The 11,949-nt window shown below is 46.7% G+C and overlaps 1 protein-coding gene across 1 annotated transcript; it reads right to left on the bottom strand.

The window, feature by feature from the left end:
* Nucleotides 1-2,020: 2,020 nt before the first annotated feature.
* ENTPD4 (ectonucleoside triphosphate diphosphohydrolase 4) lies at nucleotides 2,021-11,497 on the bottom strand. Its single transcript, XM_084273833.1, has 14 exons — nucleotides 11,464-11,497; nucleotides 10,483-10,600; nucleotides 9,916-10,113; nucleotides 8,906-9,111; nucleotides 7,728-7,878; nucleotides 7,538-7,641; nucleotides 6,890-6,949; nucleotides 6,508-6,638; nucleotides 5,094-5,260; nucleotides 4,597-4,921; nucleotides 3,815-3,900; nucleotides 3,432-3,593; nucleotides 2,606-3,129; nucleotides 2,021-2,510 (listed from the first exon to the last, which is right to left on the bottom strand). The coding sequence occupies exons 2-13, from the start codon at nucleotides 10,488-10,490 to the stop codon at nucleotides 2,901-2,903; spliced, it is 1,827 nt and encodes a 608-aa protein (XP_084129959.1). The 5' UTR covers nucleotides 10,491-10,600; nucleotides 11,464-11,497; the 3' UTR covers nucleotides 2,021-2,510; nucleotides 2,606-2,900.
* Between the last annotated feature and the right edge of the window lie 452 nt (nucleotides 11,498-11,949).

Genomic DNA, 11,949 nt, shown 5'->3' with positions numbered 1-11,949 from the left:
CTGTCAAGCACGAGGAGAAAGCAATCAGCATCCTCCCATTCTTCAAACAAAGGGAGGGTGACCTGAGAAACAACATCAGGACCAGGTCCCCTGAACACCACACACACACCCACAGAGGCTGGTGCCCAGGGAGAGGGTCACAGTGAGTCCTCACAAGGCTCATTTCAGCTTCCAACGAGCTTCATGCGTTATTTAATAGCAACAATGGCAGAAACAATGAGAGAACAAAGAACAAGGTGCCCCTGATCAGGTATAGCATCAAATCACAGCTATTGACTGTCCACTGAGCATGCAGGGACAGAAAACCCTTTTGTTTCCACAAGCCACAGGGGCAGGATGGGTGTTCCCAGAGGAGCCATGAGCTTCCTCCCACAGTCTTCATCACACCCAGCCTTCCTCACGAGTGTACTCTGGTCTCTCAACCAGTCCTGCCATTAGGGGCCACATTTGGCCTTGTTTGCCTCTGACATTTTCCACATACAAAAACCACACCACCACAAAGAAGAGTGATAGATTTAAGAGGCCATGAAAGCAAGAGCTTCAGTATCATTCACCTGTCCATTCCAGGTCACTGGGATAGGTCAGAGAGCAGTGCCCTTGCCTCTCTGCCTGCCTCACCTGTCCTCAGTGGGCAAGGAGAAAGGGTAAGATGAATAGAAGAGGCAGAAAAAAAGAATATAAAGCATCTTAATGAAGAAACAGACACAAAACAGATAAACATTACCCATTGTGACTTGGGAATCCGAGCCCTGGAACAGGAACTGAGCGAAAACAGGTATTGCTAAGGCTCTGAGAGGAGCTGTTTCCCCTGGTCTTGCTGCTTAGCATAGTCTTCTTAGAGAAGGCTTGTCCAGGGGTGGGATGGAAAGCTTTCCTTCCCCCCTCCTCCTTCATCTGGAGCTGCAGAAAAGGCTGTAAGAATAACATGGCTTTAATTTTCTCATCCCTTGAGAGATGCCACAAACTTCATCCTCCTCTTCCCGAGCCCCTGTCCCATCCTGCAAACCCCTGTGGAGGAGGGAGGGGAGAGGAAGAGATAAAAAGGAATAGAAACATTCCCTTCATGGTTCTCATCAATAGGACACTACAGCCAGGTCTGCAAAGCCAAATTTGGCAACACTTGCCACAGGATAGGGCAAGCACCAAAAAGCACAGCAGGTTTAGAAGCCCAGGCATTTAAAGTTCAGCACTTAGCCAATTACTTTGGTAAATCTGTGCCTTCTCCCAAAGCCTTGCAGGCTTTTAAGCTCTTAAAGCAATTAAAGGCACAGCCAGAGTTTGTCCATCCTACAAGATAAGAAAGCAATGTCCTTACATAGCTGTAAGACAACTGGTTTTCCTTTCAAAAGTGTTTGTAGCACCTTAATGAAGGCCAGAAGAGCTGGGGGGTTTGTTCATGACTGTCCCATTATTTAGTAAAAATGAGCTGCTGATTCTACTAAAGAATAAGTTTTACATTCAAAAAAACCCCAATCTTGTAACATTTCAAGAGAGTTTTCTCTCCTTTTTGGCATTCTTTTAAGTGTTTAAGAACATCCCTAAAAAAGAAACACTGCAGCATCTAAAACAAAATTCCATTTTAGGTCTGAAACACTCTTCCTCCCCCTTTTTATATCATTATGATTTTCTTAAGTTTTCTATTGGCCTTTTTAGGGTTTGGGGTTTTTTATGCTTGCTGCATTTGAGACACTATCTCTTCTGTTAAGAGATGCCTTGATTTTGCCAAGTCACACAGCAATACTTGCCTAAGGTCCCTTTGTGGTGAAAGGCAGAAGCATATCAAAAGGAGACGACAAAAAATATGAATAAAATCAAATTATCTAGATTTTTTTAAATGAATAACTGCACCTTATGTATGACAAAAGCAGCATCAACATGTCTGGTTCTCCAATACTGAAAACAGCATCCAGCTTCCCAGCATATTCACACCTACTAGAAGAGAAGAAAGCTTTGCCAGTTGGATACAGTGAGAACGGAAGCATCACTGTGCAATAAAATACCCACACACCAGAAGTTCATATAAATCCCACTTTTAATCATGGACAAATTTAATTTCAAGTAAAATTAACAGTTTTAAATAAAATATAAATTAACAAATCAGAGTACTTAAAAACAAAAGAGACACTGTGCATGTCTACTCTAGCAGAAACAGAAGCCCAGGCATATTCCAGTTCACTTTACTGGAGTTACAGGGAGATCTCTGAATGATTGTGAAGTAGAAATAAAGGATTAAGAAGTAATGACTTTTGCCCCTGGGAGAATATAGCTTCCAAGACCAAAGGGGAACCTGTCACAGATAAACAAACCCAATTGAAGCAGTTTTGTGGAAGCACAGCATTGGGGGCAATAGATTTTTTTTCTTCTCCCTCACAGTATTTATTCCAGAATATAAAAATCAGGCAAGCTCTCCTAAAAGATTGCTGTCTTACTGCTTTTGAGAACCCTGCACTTCCTTTGCTTTGACTGAGGAGACTCAGAATCGAAGAGTCAAGTGATATCAATCCTGGAATCTAGAAAAGAAAAGAAAACACAGTCCTCATTCATCCTACCTAACAGTACTTCACAGCCTCACCCAAAGGATGAGAATTCACACTCATTCTCTTACCACACATAGCTTACGCTGCTGCTGCTACTCATGGACTGATGATGAGCCTTTGCTCACCCCTTTACACACAAAAAGTGCAATATTTAAAAAAAAAAAGTAGTAATTTTTGGCAGATATTGTCTAATGAGACTAAGCCAAGTTGACCCCATTCTCCCACACTTCCGAAGCATGACACACCGCAGGCAATCTACTTCTTCAGTGGTTTAAAGGGACAAAAAAAGGAGGAACCCTGAGGCAAAAATGGCTTTTTTTTGTGTAGCAAAAGTCCAATAAAAGCTCTCCATCACAGCATCTCTCACAAGGGTCCTGCAATCTTCTGTGGTGGGAGGCCTTCCTCCATCCATAGGGAAGTCGAGGAGCTGTTACGCAGCAGTCGCCGGTGGATCCGCCTGAGCCTCAGCAGGTAAAGCAGGATGGAGAGCAGCACGATCAGAAAACAGACAAAAAACAAGTAGTGATTGTAAACAAAGGAGAAGCTCCTCCAGTGGGAGTGATTTCCACGGAAGTTTTCCTGCTGGATGTCTCTGAAAAACAAAATCAAGAAGGGATAACAGGCATCAGTTATGAACCAGACCCACACCGCTGCCTCCAAACTGTCTTACCAAAGGGAACAGAGCCTGTTTGAGTAGAATGGGTTTATAAAGCATTACTTGAGCTACCCAAAACACCTACTGAGGTTTGTATGTAAAGCACTAGAAGCAAGATTTTGTCTCCCCCTGTCTGTGAGCTGCTCTGCTATCACCACGCTTCTTCCCTTCAGAAACCCCTCAAAACCTTCCACCCAAAGGCTCTTTTTCCAGGCATCTGAGGAAACTGCTTCTAGTACCTTAAAGGTAAAAAGCGTGTTCTGTAGAGAATGGCTCCCAAGGTCCACTGCACCTCTTTATCATACACCTGCAGAGCTGTTTTCAAATTGCTGTAAGTCACAGGAAAAGAGAAGCCGCTGTGAAACACTTCATACATCCAGGCAGACTTAAAACACTGGTACCTAGAGAAAGAGTGGCATAAAGTCAGGCCAGCAGCCACAGAGTCCAGAAGAGTGGAGAACACAATTAGACACATAATTAGCTTTTCTTTCTTATGGCTGATGCAATATTTAGGGTTATTTTCACACCTTCAATGATTTCATTAAGTGGATCATTTGGACATGACCTTAACCTCTCCCTGGCAGCTCTGCATGAATGAAACTGGCTGTGCAAACATACTTACTTCAATCTGTGGAGATCAGCATGCGACGCGTAAAGACCACGGTCAAAACGCTCCCGTAGGACAGACCACTTAGTGGCACAATAATCCTTTCAGGGGAAAAAAAAAAATAGAAAGAAAAGAAGAAAGGACTTCAACACTGCTTCTGCCTCAAGAAGAAAAAGATCCACTAGATAAGATGCTCTGTAAACACCATGGAAAACTCAACAATAGTGGCTTCTCTTGCACTGCTAGTAAGTCAGGTCACAAATTTTGCCATATTTGTTGTTTAATTAGTATTTAGTAGCACTTCAATTCATTGGTTATGTACTTGGAGATGACCAACAGACAACCTATTGTTAGGGCACCGATGAAGCAGGTCATATTCTGCTACTTTATCTTCTTCTACTTTAATCTGTCCCCAACAGACTGATCCCTGCCAGGAGCAACACCGAGAATCTGGTACAAAATATACAAAGCAAGAACAAAGGGAATTCTAACAACTAAGACATTTCTAAAGAGAAGCAAGGGGTGGAAACAGCATGGATTTCCCCATTTTCAAGAGATCTGCTGGAACCTGACCACCACGAGTCCCCATTCCCTCAACCAATTTTACCTTCAAACAGGTATTCTAAAAGAAAACCCACTGGGGAGATGAGACACTGTGACAGTTCATTGCAGGGTAAAAGGCTTTGGGATCTTTAAAGGCAGATTTATTGTTTTCCTTTCACAAGAGTTTCAGAACAAAATGCTTCTGGAGAGGAGCTGTTTTGAATTAGGAGAAGTTTATTTTGAGAAAGCTTTACCTTGGCGGCCTTGGTAAACTTAGCAGCGTTGTAATCTCCTCCCATGCGTAACACGTCCTCAGTGCAGTAGTAGAACTCTGAGAACCCATAGAACTCGCTGTTCTGAAAGTGCACAGCAGGCTGATAGACACCATTGAGGGATGTCTGGGTTTCATTGGTTTTATTCATGAATGGCTGGATGATTTCCCGACACAGATTGAAATCTCCCAGCCCTCGCAAATACATTATCTGCCCGTTCTGCTGGATTTCATCCTGTGCATCCAGGGGCAGGCAAGGATCCAGGTAGGGTGAATCTGAAGTCATGCCAGTCTGCTTGCCCAGCAGCCTGTGTGAAAGAGCAACAACCACACATCAGAGATAGCAAAATCAAAGCAAAGCAGTGTCACTGAAAGTAACTTCAGCACTGCATGCGGTACACTGGAGAAATGTTTAGGTCAGGACACTAAGTATATTCAAGTTATCAAGCCTAGTGATGCACAGAACCCTCATCCAGGTACCTGTTTTTAAGCACTGTGCTTGTAAATAGGCTGTCTTCATATCGCTGCCGTGCTGCATTTCCACCAAAGCCAAGGAACGTTGCAACGTAGACTCTATACACGTGCTCAGTTTGATGAGTGTCACAGCCCAGGTTGAATTCTGCAAGCAAGTTTTTGGCTACTTCCTCCTGTAGGAACACAAGCACCAAGGTGATGTGTAAACATCATGAACTAGAACCTGAAGAGGAGTTCTTTGGACAACAGGATGCCCTTGACATCTTTAAACTTCACTTCTTATTCATCTGTTTTGCTTTTCATGGGTCCACGTTGCCTTCTACTTGATAGGAACAGCAAAGCATATGGAGTGCTGAGGAGTACATCATCACTACTGACACTCAGGGAAGCCCAAAGGTCAGGGACCTCAATGTCCTTTTGATGGTGAGGAGCCCAGAACTGGACCCAGCACTCGAGGTGCAGCCTCACCAGTGCCCAATCCAGGGGCACAATCCCCTCCCCAGACCTACTGGCCACACTATTTCTGACACAAGCCAGGATGCTGTTGGCCTTCCTGGCCATACTGCTGGCTCATGTTCAGCCTGTAGTCACCCAACACCCCCAAGTCCTTCTCCCCCAGCAGCTCTCCAGCCGCTCTGCCCCCAGCCTGTAGCACTTCATGGGGTCATGTCCCATGTGCAGCACTCTGCACTTGGCATTATTAAATCTCATCCCATTGGTCTCAGACCATCAATCCAGCCTGTTCAGGTCTCTAAATAAATACATCTCTCATTATAACAGCGTGTTGAGAATCAAAATTAAGGCTATTCTTAGAGAACTTCTCAATGAAGTTAACCAACCTCCAAAATTCAGGGATTAGCTTAGAACTCAGCGGATTCAACTCAGAGCAATTTCTGTTCCATTTAAGACTTGGAACAAAGAAACATGCTTCTTGTGATCACTGAACTGCACGCTGAGGACATAGGGGATATTGAAACAAACCATCCTGCTACCCCTGTTAATTCAGTTTCTACCAACCCAACTTCAAAGGAAGAAATCATCTCTCATATAAAAGAGCCAGATAACTTTTGGTTTCTAAACTCCAGGGCAGAGTCACCAGTAGAACACAGCTTTTAAAATCATATATATATATACACATACACCACACACACAAAGAATGCACATCCACCTAAAAGTTAGTAGCAAATCATACTAATTGAAATAAAGTTTCTGAATGAACAAAATACAAATGAGTTGCTTAGCTGATGAAGGACTCGTGTTTGCCATCTTCTCTTGTCTGGGGTTTGGAATGTGATGTAATGAGGACTCAAAATGGGAAAAAAAAAAGAAAAGAAAAACAACAAATATGCATTAAAATAAATCAAAAGGAAAAGAAGGAAGTTGCACAGATAATAACCTGCTGTGAAGAGGCAAAGCTTACAGTTTTAGGGACTTCGTACGCTATCTGAGTCGACACGCCGCCCATGTCAAGAATACCCACTGTCCTCTTACGGAAGATAGCCTCTTTGTTTTCACTGCCTGGGACGTGCACCTCCACCATGGCTTCATCCTCTGGACAAAACAACAAGAAGGCTGTGAGAAATACAATTAGGATTAAGCCAAAAGCAGCAGTAGACTACTCCTAGTTAACTTATTTTGTGTAGCGATAAAGCTCGTTGAAGTTTTGCAATTTAAGGCAAATTAAGCAGCTGCACACACACTGTTCATTAACATCTCTGTCTGAAAGCAAACTATCAGCACCAAAAGCCCAGGAACACCCTCAAAGTCCTTCCTACAATCCAATTCATGGTTAAGACACTTACCATCATATGTATGTTCAAATCTCCCAAGGACAAAGTTGATGCCAATCCATGCATACACTCCTACACGCATAAGAAAACATATCTGGTCATTCCAGGAATATCTGGAAATAGCATCTTAAAAACAAAGAGGGATTTTTTTTGCACATGAGTTAAGATATAGCACTGCTCATATTTTTTTTTAATATAAAATACTTCCAAGTTAAACATTCCCAACAAGTTGTTCCAGTCCTTCTCTCCCAGGTCAAGGTTACAGTAAAAAATCCTAATTCAGAAGAAGTCAGCACACCAGCTTTTAAAGGGATTTTAAGCTCTAGTTAAACACTGAAAAGCTATTTCCCTGCAAAGTTTCTTCCTGCAAAAGTGTTTTGCCTTATCCTTTTACCCTTCATTCCCCAAAGCCAGAGAAAATGAACTGAGATTCCTGCTAAATACAGCTAAGTTATTTTCACTGCTAATTAGAAAACATTTAGGCAAGTTAGAAGATCACAGCAGATGATCATCTCCACACTCCATCTGTTGCTACTGAGGAATAAAGTCCCTCAACCAAACTGCAGTTTGAAAAAGCAACAACAACAACAACAAAATATCCACGTGGCACCTTGAAAACAAAAAAACATTCCAAAGATGGTTTCCCCAACATTCCCCTACCTTCCTGCTTCCCTGAAATCACCTCCGCGTGCGAGTCCGAGAAGAGGAAATCAAAATGCACAGGAATATCAGTGAGCAGATCTTCAAGGATCGCCTTCTGCTGGCTGCAGAATTACATTTGGAAGAGTTAAAAATAGCCTGACACACCAAGATCTGTATTCTATATTCTAAAAATAAGATAGCCAATAACCTTTCAGGCAGAATCCTCATCCCTGCGGTACACAGGATGTAAAGGGGAGTCTCTTTGTGTTTCGCACGTGGCACGTGTTCAGCAGCAAAGCTCAGGAGTGGGGAAATGTAATCACTGACCTTTTCAGGAGAGCTGGCAAACTCTGAAATCCCTAGTGAAACAGATAAATAGCAAAGTGAAGCAGCTCAAGCTTTGGGCATTTCCTGGAAAAATCTTGAATAACCAACACACAGAGAAGAAGAAAACCCAACAACCCAACAGCAAACCCAAGAAATCAACTACAGGAATAGGAAGAGCAAAGATAACATTTAATCATCCTCTAAGGAATAAACAAAACCCTGCAGTTTTGTTAGATTACCTGTTTATATAACTGGTCCAAATACCTTTACAGAAAGGCAACTATTGACTCACTAAATACACAGAACCAAGTTAATTGACAACTGAACCAGCAACTGTCTCAGTGCCCACAGAAACCTCTCCCTCCTGCCTGTCAGTGTCATGTTTCAAGCTTTAAAGCTGAGCAAAGCTCTCAGCCAGCCAAATGCAGAGAAATCTGGAGGAGCATTGTCAGGGAAGACAGTAGGCTTGCTAGCAGCCTAGTTCTCTTCTCCCAAGACTTAGGCCTTGACAATATTCTTCTGTCCCCATGAGAGAGGAAAAGTTCCTCATGCTGAGAGGACCCTAATAATCACATTCTCAAAACACAGCAGCCTTAGGGCACAGGCTGCCCTAAACCAAGAAGCAGTTATGGGAAGGTACTTGGGAGTAACAGAACATGTTAAGAACCAGCCATAAGATGGTCAAAACCAGCTGGGGTGTGGATGCTTTTAGACATCAAAGGTAAGTAACGATGTTCAGCTGTAAGATATGCTTATCAGAACTCGTTATAATCACTAATCAATCAGTTTGGTGTGAACACTGTGTGTAACCAATTAGCAGTTCTTTAGTTTGCAGTAACAAAGGTATATAATCTGTGTGTTTTCACCCAATAAATGGCTTCACCTAAAATTCATATGGAGTTGCCTGTTGCTCATGGCCAGTTGCCACAGAGCACCACACTGACAGCTCACAAGCAGCATCCTTTAGCCAGGTGCTTTGAAGAAGGGGGTTGACAAAGCAAAGCAGGGATAGGCACTTATCTATAAAAATCACACCCCAAATTAACCTCTCTCCAGTACCTGGTTTAATCTTCATAACCACTGGTTTCCTGTTCTTGTCCCTCATCTGTTTGATGTCCAGCAGATCATGTGGGTTACCATTGTGCCTGGGCCAGCAGTACACAAAAATCCTAGAGCCACTGCTGCCACAGTCCACAACGATGCCATAGTTGAGATTTGGGTTGTTTGTGTCTGTAGCTTCAGTGTCAGTTACTCGGGCAAGATACCTAGAAGAAAACCAGGAGTTACTACGTGGCAGTTAAGTTCCAGATGGAAGTTTTTCCTCAGCATCAGATTCAAAACAGGACAACAGTTTCCAGCAGAGGAATCACAGAGTTCTCACTATTGTTCTCTGGCTGGAGGGAAAGAGTGAAGTGCCACCCATAAGAATCAAGTTCCCAGGAGTAATACCAAAAGGAATTTCCAAAATAACCTGTTATGCACTGATTCTGCATCTATAGATACATTAGAAAGTTGACTTAGTGATAAATTAAAATCAAGGACAGCTTCAGGAAGGTTCACTCATGCTTGTTCCACCCCATTCATGTATTTTACAGGCACAAACTGTTGGTATTTTCTCTTTCAGACCAAAACTACATTTCACAGAATCACAGGGGTTGGAAGGGACCTTGAGAGCTCATCGAGTCCAACCCCCTGCCAAACCAGCTCCCTAGGACAGGTCACACAGGTTGGTGTCCAGATGGGGCTGGAATCTCTCCAGAGAAGGAGATTCCACACCCCCTGGGCAGCCTGTCCCAGGGCTCCCTCACCTTCACCAAGAAGAAGTTCTTCCCCAGATTGGTGGGGAACTCCCTGTGCTCCAACTTGAGGCCACCTCCCCTTCTCCTGTCCCCACAGACACTGAGCAGAGGCTGCCCATGTCCCCCTGTGTCCCACCCTTCAGATACTGACAAACATTGATCACATCCCCTCTTAACCTTCTCATCTCAAGGCTGAACAGCCCCAGTTCTTTCAGCCCATCCCCATTTCAATCCTTTCCTTTCCCCACACAGGCTTTGCAGCTCTCTCACCTGTGGAACCTCTTGTCCCTGTAGGCACGCCCATACTTATTGCGGATCACCACCAGGGAGTAGTACAGCAAGGAGACAGCAGCAGCGAGGATTCCCATCACCACGATCTGCCGCAAGGTGGTGTTGAGAATCCGCGGACATCCCACCGGAGAGATGCTGAAGTGCCAGGACGCCGGAAGCAAACAGGAGATGCTGATCCTAAAGTTCAGAGAGGGTAAGCTGCTTTTAAAATGGACTTTAATAGCAAAAAAGAAATAGAATGCAATTCTTGAGCAGCCTAAGGACAAACAGATTATTTGTAAAGGCTTTTTATTTTGTTCTAACTTTGCTTATGCTCTGGCTTGGGTGGAGGAAAGATAGTATTCCCATCTTGGAATCCATGCTTAGGTTCCCCATCCCTCACTTAAAAGAGCAACCTTGTTTAGCTCCAGGCCTGGAGGTTGGTGTCCCTGCCTGTGGCAGGGGGGTTGGAGCTCTGTGACCCTTGGGGTCCCTTCCAACCCAGCCCAGGCTGGGATTCTATGTGCCTTGCCACAATTTAATGGGACAGTTCTCTGGGATCCTTACCTCCCCATTTCGGGATATGGCCAGAAGACAGAGAGACCAGCTGGTGTTCAAACATCAGCCGGTCACCTCAGACAGACAAGGCACAGCAGCCGTTCCACAAAACATCGCTCCTCTGGTCCTGCATCCAAAAGAAAACAGAAATGAACTTCCAGACAGCATCATAAGGAACGTGGTGAGCAGCTCGAGGGAGGTGAGCCTTCCCCTTGCTGTTGAGGCCATGTCTAGGGGCTGGGTCCAGTCTGGGGCTCTCCAGGGCAAGAAATACATAGAGCCAGGCCAGGGGAGGGCCACAAAGATGATGAAGGTGCTGGGAATGATAAGGGTGGGAAAGCTGGGCTTGCTTTACACGGAGAGGAGAGAGCTCTCATCACTGCATGTACGTGTCTGAACAGAGAATGCAAAGAACGACACAGGCTCTTCTCTCAGCACCACCCGGTGCCGGGACAAGGGGCAGCAAGAACCTCCCACGTTCTGGTTTGTGCCTCCTCTCGCCAAGAACGAGCCGGGGGCTGAGGGAACAGGGTGCTGGGGGAGGCCCCGCAGCCTCCGCTCTCTGAGACACCCAAAGCCCTGACCAGACACCGAGCTGGGCAACCCCCTCCGGCCGCCCCGCTGCTTCCCCAGCCCCGCCCCACACACCCCGGCCTTGCGGGATCACCCCAGGCGCCACCAAGCCCCCAGCCGCCCGCAAACCCGCACCGGGAGAAGGCGGGTAGGGGCGAGGCCCCGGGCTGAGAGCAGCAGGCCGAGAAGGCCCCACAGCCCCTTCCTCACAGCCCCAGCGCCGCGCAGGCCGCAGGGCCCGGCCCGCTCTCACCCCCAGCCCCGCTCCCCCGGAACGCGGCGGAACACGGAGGGCCGGGGACGGGGGGGATGGGGGGGCTGCCGGCAGCCCAGAGGCGCTGCCCCAACGCGTGTCCGCACTCCCCATCCCCTCCCAACCCCGCACCCTCAGCCGGCGGGCCCGCACCCCGCGCTCACCTCCCCGCCCGCCGCATAGCAACGGGCCGCCGCGGCACTTCCGGGTCCCGCCAAGCGGACGTGACGCGCGCGCAAAGACACGTAGCTCGAGGACGTGAGAAGGGAGGATCGGGAAGGGATTCCCCCAGGGGGCGTGGCCAGAAGCGACTATGGCGCGGGTTGGAGGGGGCGTGGCTTATTGGAGGGGGCGTGGCTTTGAGTGGTGTTATGTTAATAAGGGGGCGGGGCCAGAGCTGCCGCTGTTCTCTGTGGGCGCCCGCACTGCGCTCAGGGCAGGTGGCGGCGGGAGGCGGGAGGCGGGAGGCGGGAGGCGGGAGGCGGGAGGCGGGAGGCGGGAGGCGGGAGGCGGGAGGCGGGAGGCGGGAGGCGGGAGGCGGGAGGCGGGAGGCGGGAGGCGGGAGGCGGGAGGCGGGAGCGCCCTGCCCCGCACCGGTGCGGTACGTGTGGGGCGGTGCGTGACGTGCTGCGGGCCCTGCGGTGTGTAAA

This window comes from Gallinula chloropus (genome assembly GCF_964237585.1).
Source record: "Gallinula chloropus genome assembly, chromosome: 21".
NCBI lineage: Eukaryota > Metazoa > Chordata > Aves > Gruiformes > Rallidae > Gallinula > Gallinula chloropus.
The sequence above is the reverse complement of the archived record's forward strand: the minus strand, read 5'-3'. Positions and strand labels throughout refer to the sequence as shown.

Excerpts from the sequence above, each read along its gene's own strand:
- ENTPD4 (XM_084273833.1), bottom strand. Across the intron at positions 3,901-4,596 it reads AGTTTACCAAGGCCGCCAAG|GATTATTGTGCCACTAAGTG; the intron begins GTAAAGCTTTCT and ends TTCCCCTGAAAG. Across the intron at positions 3,594-3,814 it reads GCTGATCTCCACAGATTGAA|GTACCAGTGTTTTAAGTCTG; the intron begins GTAAGTATGTTT and ends CTCTTTCTCTAG.